The sequence below is a fragment of the Limanda limanda genome, chromosome 16 (assembly GCF_963576545.1).
Source record: "Limanda limanda chromosome 16, fLimLim1.1, whole genome shotgun sequence".
Lineage (NCBI taxonomy): Eukaryota > Metazoa > Chordata > Actinopteri > Pleuronectiformes > Pleuronectidae > Limanda > Limanda limanda.
Genome location: NC_083651.1, coordinates 19,920,523 through 19,936,149, shown reverse-complemented (window position 1 = coordinate 19,936,149; position 15,627 = coordinate 19,920,523). Strand labels below are relative to the sequence as shown.

Below are 15,627 nucleotides of genomic sequence, written 5' to 3'. Positions count from 1 at the left end.
AGCAAAGATTCAAAGGAGGAAAGCAGGAGTCAGTCTTTTTCCATTTACTCTTTCCCTGAGCGTTGCTCACCGCTCTTTGCCACATAGCTACTCCCTCACCACAGCAGACTGGCACACTTATCCTCTTATTAAACTGTCACTGACTCTTTTCTTTCAGCCAGGCCTGCACTCTGAGGGTGTGTCCGAGACTGGAAACACCACTCAGAGCCATACACACTCAGTAAAACTGTCAGAAAAGTCCTCCAGTCCTCGGCTTTGGGATTAATTCACTCCATAAAACAGAAGAGCTTGGGCCTCAAAACGGGTTTTTCAATTCAGCAAATCAATCAGAACAAATGTTTCTCTGCCCATCACACTTTCTTCTTCTCTGTGTTTCTATCAGGCAAACCACAGCACACTTCTCTCCATTCATCCCAACATCAGCGCTACAACAGCTCATCAGCGCAGACCCGCCTGGTCTCCTGTGTTTGTGTATCCACGTGAAGTCACCGACCTTCCCAGACATGTTTGTTAGCAGCTCAGCAACCAGGAGCAATAACAGGAATCTGAGGCTGATTGCTCAGGCGGACTGTCACTTCCTTATAGTGGTGGAAGAAACATTTATAGATGAGCACAAACGCCTGCCAAGTTGTAAATCTTTTAGGAAGACTTGTTCCACATTTACCAGGGTCAAACACAAGAAATATTACCTTTATTTAACAATATTAGTTAATCAAAACATCTCATGATGAATATATGGCCTTTAAAGCATAATAAACTTATTTGCTTTCTTGTTGAGAAATAGGTAAGAAGATTGATTTAATTTAAGGTCAAATCCGGCAGCTGGTTGGCTTAGCTACATCACAGGCTACAAACATTGCCTGGCAAATCCTCTCAACCTCATAATTAAAACATTATATTTTCCCTGTAGAAAACAACTGAGGTGTGAAAACGACAATCTGCTGTTTTACATGGGGTTATGAGAGTGAATGAAGCCTGTTTCCTTTGACAAGCCTGATTGTATTTCCTCATTCATGATATCATCTATAATTAATTTCACAAAGGAATAATATTTTGGTTTTCAGAGTTAGGGCTCATTTATGCTAAACGCTCGATACATACATGGAAACAGACGGAACAGTACTCTACTAAAGAATCCATAAGACGTAGAATTTTTTTTTTATGAAGAGACTTGGAAAGAAACTGCTTCTTCACCCTGGCAATGAAACAAGCAATCACTTTTGCCTCTTTCTCTCGACTTTGCACTGCCCTCAATCATGCCAACCTGGAGGATCTATCAACAAATGTGGGCAGGGATGCTTCCATCGTTTTAAATGGCCAGATCTCTTTTTGTACGTAAAGGCAGCATAGATGAGCCTTAGGAGTATGAGTGACAGTTTAGTGCAATGTGCTGTGTAAAGAGATTTGACCTGAAAGTGGCCAGCGACACTCCATCCATCATCAGAAGTGCCACCGGTGCTGTGGCCGAAGAAGACTCGGAGCAGAAAGGGAATTGTGCATCCAACAGAGCATAAAACTGTAGGAATCAATATGCATGGATTCCACTAGGAAACCTTATACAAGGTCACCACTTGCAGATATCAATCCTCATTAACTATTAACAACACACTGCCACGTGCCCGCACAAACACACACACATGCGCACATTCTGGTGCACAAATGTGTTTACTAGCAGGGTGAGAACAAAGATCAAGATGCTTTTGTTAAATGCACAATATTTTTTGGGAGAAATCCACTCTGCTGAGTCACAGAGACAAACAGGGAATAGTCCAGCGTGAACAATTATTCTGAATCCTTTTAGGGAGCTTGCTCAGAGGTTTGACTGGTCACTCGTCTTTTCTTTATTTTGTGATTCAGGCTTCCTTCTCGGACAAAGAGTCACTCGGCCCAAAGCTGCCAGTCTGAAAACCTACTTCCATCTTTTTTTCCCTCTCACTCGGCTAATGGAGCACAGCTAAATGTGGCTCTGTCAAATCACAGGGGAGAGCGGTGAGTGGGATGAAGGGGGTCGTGTAAATTAGGAGGAGGATGGGGCCGGAGGGAGGCAGCAGAAAGAGAGAGGGGAGAGAGGAAGGGTGCAGGCACCTGATAGTGTCCCGCCTCCCATTGTCTGGAAAGAAAGAGGCAGGCAAACAGAAACACCAGGACAAAAACACAACACAGGTATTACAGTAATACGCATTAACACTGTTTCCACTTAATAAGAGACCAGTGGCGACTTCCACACCAGTGAGCTACTGTGTCTGCCTGGTACCAGTTTGGCATGCCACGGCTCGATTCAAGGAAAAGCTGCCTCACATGAGTTTACTGAAGTCCAGGGAGGAGATTAATGGTGCTTACTGTATAGATCGTAAGAAGATCAGTTGGCTGTTATGTAACTGGAAATCACAGGGGCTCCGATTCAGCAGAATGTGGCTGTTTCTCTTCATCTGGTGAAGGATTTTTTTGTGCCCATGAGTGGAGCTGACAAAGTGCAGACACGTGCAGGGAGTAAGGTTGATTATATACGATTTGTTAAACAGAAGAAAACAGCAGGCAAGCAATGACAAGCAAACAGAGGGAGGGTTTGTCACGCTGGGTGTTTTTACATCACATCACAATGATTGCTTCATTTTAGAATTTTCACTGATGCAAACTATTACAGGAAAAGGTTCCCAAGAACTCTCCATGGATGGTTTAGTCGTTGAGTCAGAGTTTTAAATCTGGGTTTTTCCGAAAAGATAAAGACAGATAAAACTCTCCAGACAGAACACGTTAAGAAACAAGAATCAAGCAACACGAAAATTCACATCATGATGGGTTCATCAAAAGAGTGAATTCTTATGTTAAACCAAAAGTCAGAAACTAATTCGCCCGTATCCTCGCTCTGCTTGTTGCACCAGTATCAGGCTCACACCAGCCACTATGGCTACAAATCAGCCACATCCCCATTAGACTGATACTCTGCAAATATATCCAGTAATTTTTATCCCACAATATTAAATTATATTTGGACACAATCCATGAATGAAAAACTGCTTTATCTTGCAATGTTTAAGAAAGTGAAGAATACACAATTCGTTATGCCCCCTGATCTGGATCTGAACCAAAATGAATCAGGTTCTTCCCTGGGTCTTGCCACAAAATGTCATGGAAATCTTTTGAGTGCAAATCCTGCTAAATAACAAACAACCAGACAAAGGCAGATGAAAATGTAACATCCTTGATTTTGATATGTTCTCAACAAACATAATCCTATGTTTGGATAACAGGATAATATCTGGCAATAGAATTGAATTTATCTGGTTCTCCAGTGACTTGACGCTCAAGAGAGCCAACACCAGATGTGATTGTCCATTTGTTTGTGTTTGTGAGCGTGTGTTTATGAGCGTGTGTGTGTGTGTGAGCCCGTGTGTGTGTGTGTGTGTGTGCGTGCCTCTAAAGACTCTGAAGCCAGAGGGCACAGAAGTCGGGATGCATTGTCTCAGCAACAGATGGTCTCACTAAAACTCCTCCCCCTTGTCCCCTCCATCTCTAGGAGCTCTGTCACAGAGTCGGGACAAAAGCAGCCACCTCTGACTGAGAGCTCAGACGTTAACCAGGCAGAAATATTCAAAACAAAGGCCAGCCGGGACGCAGAGGAACATGGGTATCGGCTTATGTTTAGACCTCTGGACTGGAATCACCTGCTGTAGCACAACTCAGAGAAACAGTCTGTGTACAACTCATTTAAAAACATTTAGTGGTCAGTTAAATCCCATGCCTCTGCTGTCCAGATGTTTGAGTTTAATAAAAGCACAGTTGCTGTGACGTTTCCAGCTCAGGCTACTTTCAAATTCTCAACGCTGCATGTCACCGGGCACGTGGCGCACTGCTGAGGCAGACCTGACTGACACCGGTGACCTGATCCACCAAAGAGCAGGCAACACAGACACCACACGGTCCGAATGATGCGATCCCAGAGTCGGAGGCTTGGGTTTCTGCAGCTTGTATAATGACATCCAGCTCAGAGGTTTGCTGATCAGTGAGTGTTAAATATTTCAGGGTAAAACACAGGACGAGGTGCCAGAGCCCTTTCTCTGCTGTCTGCTGCAGTAGGTATCAGGTGATCGCATCGGCCGCAACCAAAGAGAAGCTAATTAACTCAGCCGGACGTGGACACAGCTAAACAATTAGTTATGCTAAGCTAAGTTCTTGGATCATGGTTTCAGTGTTGCAGTTAGGGCCGACCACAGGCCGAGGCCCGGCTGAGGAACGAGTGCGTCCAGCTGGATTCCTGACAAGCGTCTCATCTGTTGAGCCCCGGACCTAGAGCACGATAAATGTATCGACCAGGAGAAAGCACTAATGCAATCCAACTGAAACTCTAGCTGTAGCTCCTTTCACTTGTATCCCATTTAGGATGTTTGAAAAATAAATCTCTATTCTGGTGCATCCCTCTTTTTACACCACAAACACAAAGAAGGGACGGAATTATCATATGAATAGAGAGGCATGAGGAGAAGTCACTAACCCTGTGTGACCCCCACCCTGTGTCCTGGACAGATGTGCAGCCCTGGATATTGAGTGGCTGGATGACCTGCATTTAAAAAGGTCGCACAGCAAATTGATGCTGACCTGCATGTGTCATGGTTTTCCTAGGAAACTAGAATGGCACTCAGTAAAGCTAATCAAGCGTCACCAAGTTGGACACGCTCATAGAAATCATTCCCCTGATTTGCCTGATATTTTTTCATCAAAAACCAGGAATTATTTCCTGAAAAATTGGTGAATGTTAAAGGAAGTGATAAAGAAATTCCTGGATCCACCTGATACAGAGCCACACCTAAATGAATGGGATCTTTCCTGGCTGATGTCCAACTTTTCCAATAAGTTTCATGGAAATATGTTCTGTTGTTTTAGGGTAATTCTGCTGACAAACAAACAACTAACCAACAGAGGTGGAAGTTATACGTCTGTGGTAGGTAAAAAAAAACGTTTCACCTAGATATACTTTACACGCTGAAATATAATAATGAGAAAGAATATGGGTAGTTTCTTTTTTGCTTTATTTCCAGAAAGGCTTTTTTTAAATGTTGGTTGAAATGAATTCACAAGCTACAGTCACAGGAAAGCTTGTAGCCAGCAGGGATTCAAACCTCGCAGGACAATGGAGAAACGTTTTGCTTTGTATGTCATAAAGGAACTTGAGCCAAAATCTGGGATTTGAAAGCAAATCTCCTGAACGCTGAGCATCCAATCAGGCAAAAGCTTCACGTGCTATTTAGCTCAGCAAAAAGTTACTGGATATGATTTCACAGACAGTTATTATTTATCTCATAAGCACAACATTTCAATTGGTATTTGGCAGGACACTGAGAATTTTTGAAAACTGGTTTAATATTTAGATGTTTCAATTCATTTTGTGCTTGCTTGTCTTTCACACTTTTCTGCTGTGCAGCTCCACTTGGTCACTCACGGGTTAATTCCTGTTCTCCAAAGCTCTTCAGCGATGGTTATTGAGGGAAAGGAAAAGTGTTTCATTTGCTCACTTGCATAGATTTTCCACGAATCCCGTCTCACAGCTCTGCACTAACATACAAGTCTCCGGGTCACAAGGTTCAACACATAGTAAATAATTAATAAGGAGTCTGAAGAACACATCTAAGTAACTGACAGTGATTTAACCCCATTGCACCTCTGCACGCTCCGTTTGAAATGTTCCTGTTTCTTTGTTTCCTCGATGTAACGTCTGCCTGATGCTGAACGGGAAACAGTGCCCGGGTCCACCGAGGGGTGAGGGTGGGAGGGCAGGGTGGGTGACAGAGGGGGGAGTAATCAGATGATTAAAGGCAACCTCAAGCATCTGTGCTGGAAGACTTATGAATTAATGATTGAGGGGGGGGGGGGCAGCTGATCAGAAATTAGCTAATGTAGGAGGAGGAGTCCCACAGGGAACTGCTGGGCCCCAGTCTGGGGGAGGGGAAAAAAAGAGGTGAAGGGCTCAGTTCATCAATTGTTCTTGATTCAGAGGAACTCCCCGAGCCCCCCTGCAGAGGAGGCTATAAACAGACTGAGAGAGGGAGGGGCTGGAGGCAGCAGCGTGAGGCAGCCTGACATGTGGCTCAGTGATGTCATGCATCATTTTCATGTTGGACTGTTTTTTGTTCAAGCAGCAGGTCTGTGAATGAAGAGGTTATTATGGAACCGTGCCACTGGGTTAACAGGAATCAAACTCGTGCAACACAGAACAACTGCTCACAAGAACGTGCTACATGGATCTAATTAGTCACATTATCATGTCGTGCATATCAGCGACCGCTCACTCCCATTAATTTTCTCAACTGACGTTTAAAAAAAATCTGTATAAAAAGAGTTTAAAGTCTGGAACCAAGCCGACCAGCTCCCTGATGAATCATGATCATAACACATTTGTTTCAGAGCAAAACTGAAATAATGTAAATATATAAGACTGACTTTTTTTGTTTACTTTTATGATTAAAGAAACCAAGCCTCCCATAAACCATTGTGAACGATGCCTATCCAATGACTTTTCATATTCTTGAATTTTTCGACGAAAGATCGCATCGCAAACACGATTTCACGGTTGTTGTCAACATTTCCACGGTAACAGCGAGCTCCACCAATCAAAGATGTCGCTATTACACCTGAGGATTTCTAGTTGACATTGCGATAAACACGTTTTTTGAAAAAATCAGTGAATAACATTGTTTCAAAATCTCGTAGCATTCAGAAAATAAATGGAATTTTCCCTTCAAACCACTTCCAGAACCACAATGTTATATATTGAGTTCTATAGCATTCTGATCATTCTGTAGAGTATATTTGTCTGTTGTCTGTATGTCTCCGTCTGTCGGTAAGGAGTTTACAAAGAGCCTCCTTCATTCATCGGATGCTGCTAATCTGTCCCCTTGTTAATAAGCGTACTGAGGAGAATTTGCATGACAAATTATGTCCTCGTGAGCTCGGCAGAAAGAAGAGGAGCACTTGACACTCCACCTCTCACTCCTTGGCACGTGGCTGCTGCTTTACATCCTTATCCTGTCTGAACACATTTCCATTCCACGACTGTTCCACTGATAGAAGTATTACCATGATCCTGTGCTCGGGGTCATGACGCTGTACTTAACAACTGAAAAGGTTGCAGGATGGGATGAGGAGCGTGATTATGGGAGATTTGATTGGATTTTCTCTGCAAAACTACAAGATAGTGGAATATCTGCAGAGCCAACTGTCGTCCCCCTGTCCTGTCTGTGATCTGCATACGGATCTAACCCACTCTGTATCATCTGTGGACCCTAATATCCCAGGACAGGGTCACACAGCGGGGAATCCAAAGATATTTCAGGAATGCTGCTCAGTCAGGACCATCAGAGACTGTTTGACACATTACTAGGTAACAAGGCTCCTGTTACACTGCCTTTGACCTTTGGTGGAACTTAATGTCGTGCCGGAATAATTGTTCCCGACACAGAGAACCCTTCTGTGTTGGTTTATAGTTTTTGACATGTGGTTTATCACATGTGGAGGCTTGAGTCCTCCTGCAGGGGCCGCAGGTTTCTTTATGACCCGGCCGTTTGCTGCCTGACTTCCCTGCTCTCTTTCTCTCTCTCTCTCTCTCTCTCTCTCTCTCTCTCCCTTACATGCCACACTCTGACCTGTCAAATAAAGGTCCAATGATCCCCCCCACAATATATCACTGGACAAATCTAACATTCAATCAAAAGACTGAAAATTAAGCGTTTCATCGTTTAAGTCGAGTAAAAGTTAAATATCTTCAGCCTCTCAAATACTTTAAATGTAATTTCTCTGTGCATAATCTGCAAACATCTCCTATTGTAGATTCTTTTAAAATTAAATTTAAAAATAATTGACAACCATGCAAACACAGAGCTGAAATTCTGCCAGGCCTGTTAGAAATTTGGGATTTTTTGGATGTTATAGCTCAAATCATCATCATCTGAGCAGCATCACACTTGGCCTTTGTATTGTTAAGGGCCGAAGAAAGGGCAGGGAGGAAGTTGGTGGGATTTGGGCATGTGATACGTTCATTTTCAGCAAACTTCGAATAAACCAGAGCCCTGTAGCAGCACTGGCTGGGACACTGTGTGTATTCACAACAACGACAGCTGATTCTCCAGTTGCAACCGACATTAACACAGGCCAAGGAAACAGCCCAGTCTGCACTGCGGTTGGCACTCAGAGAAAATGAAATGGGCAAATTAATCAACAACGAACACGATGACTGTTTACAATTTAGCGACCAACTACCTTCAAGAACTTTCATACAAGTCTCACAATATCCATTACGCACAGGAGCTGCTTTCGCCGCCTACACGTACATGAAGGCTGCCATGTAAAGGTACATTCCTCCTCATTTGAGTCTCATTATGTCAGTGTATCATGGTACAAAAAGCCTCAGGCCTGACCACACACACACACACACACACAAACACACCCATGTTTAATAAAGCAGACTGGAAACGGGTGGGAAAACTAACAGGTTATGACTGTGGACAGCACCACGCTGTGTCGTTTGCTTGTTTTACGAACTAAGGTGCCAGTTAGACTCCTCCAGCCTTGACTGTCCAGACTCAAGCAGTGTGGGTTGTGTACTTAAACTCCACCCGGGTGTTAGCCCTGAAATTACAACTGCAGCAGTAATTCAATCACTGCAGATTCAACAAACGTTACAGTCCTTTTTAATATATTTTTCCTGGGGACTAGATCCCTTTGTTTGACTTCCACTCATAGGACAGTTTGGGTTGGAGACACACGCACTCCATCTCGTAATAGGCCGCTTCCATGCGCAGTAATCACAGGGGGCTAAAAAAGGAAAGTCAACATCTGGACCGGGAGCAGTAATCACAGGTTGGCTGTTATTAAGCTGGCAGACGAGACCTCTGAACTGAGAGGATTTGAGCGTCACACACACTCATTACAGGTTCACAGCGTGTGTCAGATAGGTCAGCCAAGGTGAAGGCCGACACACATTTATTGTGCGAGGGTAAGAAGCGATGAACGGGAACTTTAATTTTCTCTGGCCGAAGCGTCCCGGACAAACACACAAATCTGACAGGATTGATCTGGATTGGAGTTCAGTATTGTACCTGCTGCAGATGAACCGCTGAAAGTCTTTCTGAGGTGTGAGGATGAGACAGGACCGAATACACCTGACTCTGCAACATGAGCAGAGCACTGAGACGTGCAGTCAGCCTTCGGTGTGAGCAATAACATTTCATTTAGAATACCTCTCAGGCTAGAAAGAGACAGCTTTACTGCAGATGTTGAGATGTTGCTAAGAATAGTTTGACATGGTGAGAAATAAATCACTTTGTTGCCACACGGTTAAACCCCTGAAAACACTTTTTACACTCAATTTAACAAACCAGCCTTTTTGGAGATTCACCATCTTCATTTCACTTTAAATTCCTAGATGTAACAGGGAGTTGTTGGGAAGTTCTCTTACGTCACAGCCGTGTTGACATGGCACGTTAGGGATTCACCCAGGTGACCTGAAGGGATTCATATTTCCGTGCAAGACACACCCATGACAGTCTATGATGATAGGGAAACACACACACACACACACACACACACACACACACACACACACACAGGACAGGAAGGATGGGCGTTTAAGAGAATCATGAACATACTGCAGGGTAAAAATCAGTTTCATAAGGACTATCATTGATATTTATAGATTTTGCCTTATTTGCATTCGTGGCAAGAGTCCAATGAGAAGATTGATATTATTTTACACGCTAATACTTCACAACATTTTTTTTCAACACGGGTGAACTGAACGATTTTTTTTGAGGGCTTGACCGGAGATTAATTGGATTTACGAGTGAGAATCTAAAGAGTCGCAGAGGTTACTGAAAGAGGTGACACGCCTTCATTGCCCTTATGTAATCTGTCAGAAGAGGTGCAACAAATGACATGTCCTGCTTGGGTGTGACGTTTACATCCCTGTTATTTCTGATACCTGTGACGTACTGCAGAGTCATTTGACCTTGGAATGAATAACGTTTGACAATGAAGACAAAAGCCGGTGTTTTAGTCTATAAACTGTATAAACAATATTTAGAAATTTGTCAAATTTTCTTGTCTAGTACAAGAACTAGTCTAGCATAGCTTCTGTTAAACCTTGGAGGAGAACGTGCTAACTAGAGAGCGCTACCTTTGTGATAGCTTCTCCCTTTGTGCTAAACGAAGCTGACCACCTGCTGGATTTATCTGACAAATCTGAGAGTGGAATCAATCTTTTTATCCACCTCTATGCAAAAAAATCAAATAAGCATTACTCAAACAAAAAAAAAAGCCAAACCAGCAGAAAATACCACAAGATGATTGGTGAAAAAAAGTTGTCACTTCATTCACTGACGCAAACTGTGGCGAGATGAGGGTCCCCCCCCCCTATAGCCACTACAAACACTGATGGCTCTATCTGAAGTGCTCCGTAATGTAGCGGGTTAAAGCTTAAGTCAACAGCGTGGTGTCAGCGGGAGGTTATGACAGCACTGAGCTCCCCATGTGACGGTCAACTCGCGGATAGAAAGGATTCAGGTTACTGATTGAGCCACAGGAAATGCAAAAACAAGCCAAAAAGGCAAAAAAGGGCTGGATTCACACAATTATCCAAAACGTCTCAGAGCAAAGTTGAGCCAGAGGATGGAGAAAAATGTTTTTGTTTTTTCTTACAATGGACGGCGGCTTCCAAACCTAAATCGCCACCACTTACAGTTAGAAAATGTGTCATCATGAGAAGGTATTATCCTTTTTTGGTGTGTGGTCAGACAACGGCCGTTTGCAATTAGTCCCAGAGCTCTGGTGATGGATAAACCACCTCCAGACTAAACCCAAGCTGCAGTTCTGCTGACTCACACATAAAACCTCTGCCTTCATTATTCCCACCTCTGTTTGTTCAAAAACAACCAGCTCTGTTAATTCACCACAGCGCTGGTTGAAAATCCCCTAATTTAAGCGATAACGCACACACAACAGCCACTTAAGAGTTTATTAGAACAGCTGCTCAGAAACAATTCAAACGGAATGCTCAACCCCATTAGCCACTTTTTCTGGCTTTCCTTCCTTCGTTCCCTACATCCTATAACTTCACTTCCGGACTTCCTTCCTCGCTCCTTCGGCCGCTCGCGATGGCTGGAGGTGAAGGGCGAGGATCTCAGATTCTCGGCTCTATAAAGTGGCAGCTGGAGGAAGTGACAACTGGGTAGAAAAGACCCTGCCACCGCAAGAAAAAATAGTCGGGCCTAAAGGAGGAGCGGGCCGGCCTTTCTCACGTTACCCACTTCAACTACAGAATGCTTAGCGAGCGTGCCGATCCACGGCTCCAGCTTCAAAGAGCCAGACGTAAACAGCCCAGAGAGCTGTGAGGGATGTTTCAGGACGGTGTCATTCTATGTGTGTGTGTGAGTGTGAGTGTGGGGGCAGTGGTGATGGTGTGAAACCTAAAGCCTTGGCCACCAACTCTCCACAATGCATGGATGACAGGCGGCCATGACCGGGAATTTCAGGGGTCAGGGAGAGGAATTTTGGGATTCCCTCTGTCAGAGTATCTTTGAGAGGATGGTATTCGGTGTGTCACGCAGGGAAGCAGTTAGCGAGTGAGGAGAGGTCCTCGTGTGGCTTTACAGTGTGGAGCAGCTGCTGCTATAAAGGACCTGATTACCAAGTTTAGTAACGCACATAGCTCGGATTCAGCATCGTCAACAGGATGTTTCACAAAGACACAAAATACTAAGAGGAGGTGATACGTGCATGAATGTGTGATTGTGTGTGTGTGTGTGTGTGTGTGTGTGTGTGTGTGTGTGTGTGGTTGTGTGTGTGTGTGTGTGTGTGTGTGTGTGTGTGTGACCTCACAATGTTTTCATCCTCTGCAAAGAGATGAAAGGGAGGAAGAGAGATCAATCTAGCTTTAAACAAACACACACACAAAGGATTGTGAAGGACTTTGCATTGACTTCCATTCTTTATGGACAGCCAAAACATAACCGTATGCCAAAACCTTAATCATGACCAATTCTTGCCTAACCCTAAACTAAACCGAACCACACAATTAGCTGCACCTAACCTTAACCAGGAGCTGAGAAATGACCAGGCCATAGTCCCCATGAGGTCTACTGGTCCCGACAAGGTCAGTTTTAGACCTGAGACAAGTCCACACACACAGTCATGTCTCCATGACTTCAGAGGACATTACATTGATTCTTTGCTGTAGACTTACTCTAACCATAGGTAGCACTTGCCTAACCCTAAGCCCTTACCCAACCTTAACGTAACCTGAAATCATATCTTCACCTCAAAATTAATTAATGTTACAGGGACGTGTTTTTTGTCCCCGTAAGGTAAACAATTCCGCATAATGTGACTGTGTAAACAGATGAAGGTCCCCACAACCAGAGTAATACCTGGGCCACAACACACACAGCCACACAAGCCTTTGTGTGGGACTATGTATAATGTTCATATCCTCAGACATGTGAAAGTCTACGATGACCAAACCCAGCTGCCTGTCAGGCTCTCTGACACACTCAGAGTGGTTGTGTGTGTGTGTGTGTGTGTGTGTGTGTGTGTGTGTGTTGGGTGACTTCCACTCAGCGGACGGAGTGGGTGTGGATGAAGGCAGCGGCGGTGAGGGTTTTATGGATCTGTGTGAGCGCCTGAAAGGACTGACGGCCCTGATGGACAGGATGGGCCCTCAGGATATATCACTGACCTTGGACCTGCCACGCCTCTTTACTCTACCCCCGTCTCCTACCCCCCCACCATCTTCATCCTCAGCGCATCTCAACACGTCAACAATCGTTTCAACGATCTGATCTGCAAAGAGATCCTGCTTCGATCAGACTGTGGTCAAGGGTTTAAATATGCAATTATATTGTAAATGTGCTGATATCAACAGACCATATTCACCCTGCTGCACTTGTTTTCACTGGTTGCAGTTTAATCCTTGTCTTGCTCCACTTCCAGAATTCCTGCTTAATTAAATCCACACTGGTCGCACTGTGGCATTCCAAACACTGGCTTCATTCCATGACCCACTAGTCATTTAAAAACCAGGGCAGTTCATTATTTTATTTACATGTGGCTTAACACAGCTCTGAATAGTGAAGAGAAACACCCAGTTTAGTTCCACCTGTATGGAAGGCTTATTTCTGAAGATGCTGCAGAGGAAGAGTTTGTTTTCAAACTTTGCATTTAACTTTATTGCCGAACGAACCATAATGCAATCAAATCAAAAAAGACCTAAAACCTCTCTGAGACTATAGAAAGTAGTCCTGTTCTGTGTGTGACCTTCCTTAAGCAGATCATGTTGTCCTAGTTGTAATGTTATTGCAGCTGTTCAAATTGTATTTATTTAGTTTATTTGTGAACCTCAGAAGTGAACATCTGGGAGAATCTTTGAGGAAGATCAGTGGATAGGATGAAACGCTTGGGCTTTATGGTGAGATTTTTTTTGTCTGCTTCTGTTTCCAAGGTCAAGGATAAACTTTAAATCAAAACTGGACTATGATATTGGATGGGGTCAAATGCTGCATTGTGCAAACACTATTAATCAATAAATTCTGACCAAGAAACGATGACTTTCACAGATAAAGCCTTTGGGTCAAGACATGGCATAGCACAGTTTGTTATATATCAGTGGATAACCACATTAGAGAAAGAAAACAGAGCCCGGTTAAAGTCAAAGACATTTCATGGAGACTGGTCCAGAACGACAAACACACACACACACGATTACAGCAATGATATATGCTGAGCCGAATATACTTCTTAATAAAATCAGACAATGAACCACAATCCAGTTCACCCCAATCTGTCAGCTACACTGTTGGTTTACAAAATAATGAAACCTACAGTTTAGATACGATACGATTGTTCTATATGGACTTTAGAAGACCAATAACTTCAACAGGTTTAATAATAACTTATTAACGATATATATAAGTAGTTTGTCACTAGTATGAAGTAGTTCATGCAGAAAAAGCTTCAGGAGCAACCTCCCACTATTATTTTTACACTGAGTCACAGAGGATCAGTGAGGGGCAGACAAGGATGATGATGAATACAGACGAACAGAAGGTGAGTGGAGGGGACGTTAGAGGAGGAGATGCACATCATTACACAATAACACACACACACACACACCCTGTCTATCTGAATGCCCCCCGCTGAGTCAGAGGTGGATGACAAATCAGACCTATAGCAATGTCTGTGCACGGGCTCTCAGTGAAGTGTGTGAGTGTGCTGGAGTCTGGGCTGGTTTCCAGATGACACATCCACCCTACATGGGCACACTCAGCATTTACAGACACTCGCTGATGGAGTAAAACTACCAAAGATTAAATCAAAATCAAAGTGAGGCACGGAGGATGACAGAGATGATGTTATGTGAGCGCTGGGTCAATAATGGACGCATGTGGGCAGAAATGAAGGAAGGGTTTTCAGTGAAGTTCCCACTAGCTGAATCCTGTGCAGAGCCGCCCAGTGAAACCACACCATCACCAGTGTGAGGATCATGTCATACCAGTGAACTAGAAAAAGCATCATTAAGATCATAAACACAGCAGATGAAATATCAAAAAGTAAAATATTCCCTGTAGCCCCACAGGCTCCTAGCAGAACTGAAATGCACCAGGGACATTTACTATTCTGTCAGATTTGCTCTCTGTTATTATTTATTTATTCATACAACTTGCTGCTACCAGGAGCAATAAACATAAAAATAAACAAAAATCTATCTATCAATCTATTTTATATGAGTCGTTATTGATGATTATCATGATAAATGTCACATTATTATTTGTTTTATGTTTAAAATACAGGTTTTTGCTCATGGGTGAAGGTTAATTTGACAAATCTGAGGTGTAATTTACATGTTATACCTCCTCAATAAACTTATAAACATTATAATCGTTATATATTGGCCTTTAATGATTAGTTTTTTCTTATTGCCCAGCATTAGGATAAGTGAACTTCTCCCTGAGGTTGAATGTGGGATCTGACCTGATAGCAGCCAGGCTCAGAAACACAACACAACACAACCCGGTGCACACAAAACAAAGAGCCGCTGCGGCAGCAAGACGAAAAAAGTGCACCGCAAAACACCAAAGCTGCTGTTTAGCAAGAAGAGGAACCGAACCAAGTCACCTCGGAGAAGAAGGTGTCCATTAGCAGCCGGTTCCGAGCCCTCGTCTCTTTGTAGTCTGACTTCAGGGTACCACAGAGGATGAGGAGCTGCCCTGCCGACCGGCTTCCATCCGGTACACAACTTCTCCTGCCCGGGTTAGTGTTGGGTCCGGTCCGGTTCGGTTCGGTTCGGTCCCTCAGCAGCAGCACGGGTCCCGGTTCTGCTTGAGGACGCTTCACAGGAGTTTCTAGTCCGGACGGTGCGTTCACGGTCCCGGGAAGCGGCCGTGTCTCTGCCCCGCTGGCTGGCTCTGCCCATTCAATCCAGTGGAGCCGGCACATTATGCAGAGGGGAGGAGCCTGCAGGGTCCCAGCCCCTCCCCCTCAGCACACGCCCTCTTTGTGTGTCTCCCCCTCCACCATGTCTACAAAGATGCTGTCAGGAGGATGTGCTCGTCCCTTTGGGGTTAGGGTTAGGTTTAGGTTATGGTC

General features: G+C 44.0%; 1 protein-coding gene across 1 annotated transcript in view; it reads right to left on the bottom strand.

Moving 5' to 3' along the window:
* The window catches only part of myo10l3 (myosin X, like 3), a 59,778-nt gene extending 44,373 nt beyond the window's left edge, over positions 1–15,405 (bottom strand). The window contains exon 1 of the mRNA XM_061088927.1: positions 15,157–15,405. Coding sequence (XP_060944910.1) covers positions 15,157–15,177 — 21 coding nt within the window. The 5' untranslated portion in view covers positions 15,178–15,405. The remainder of the gene's footprint in view (positions 1–15,156) is intronic.
* Positions 15,406–15,627: the final 222 nt, after the last annotated feature.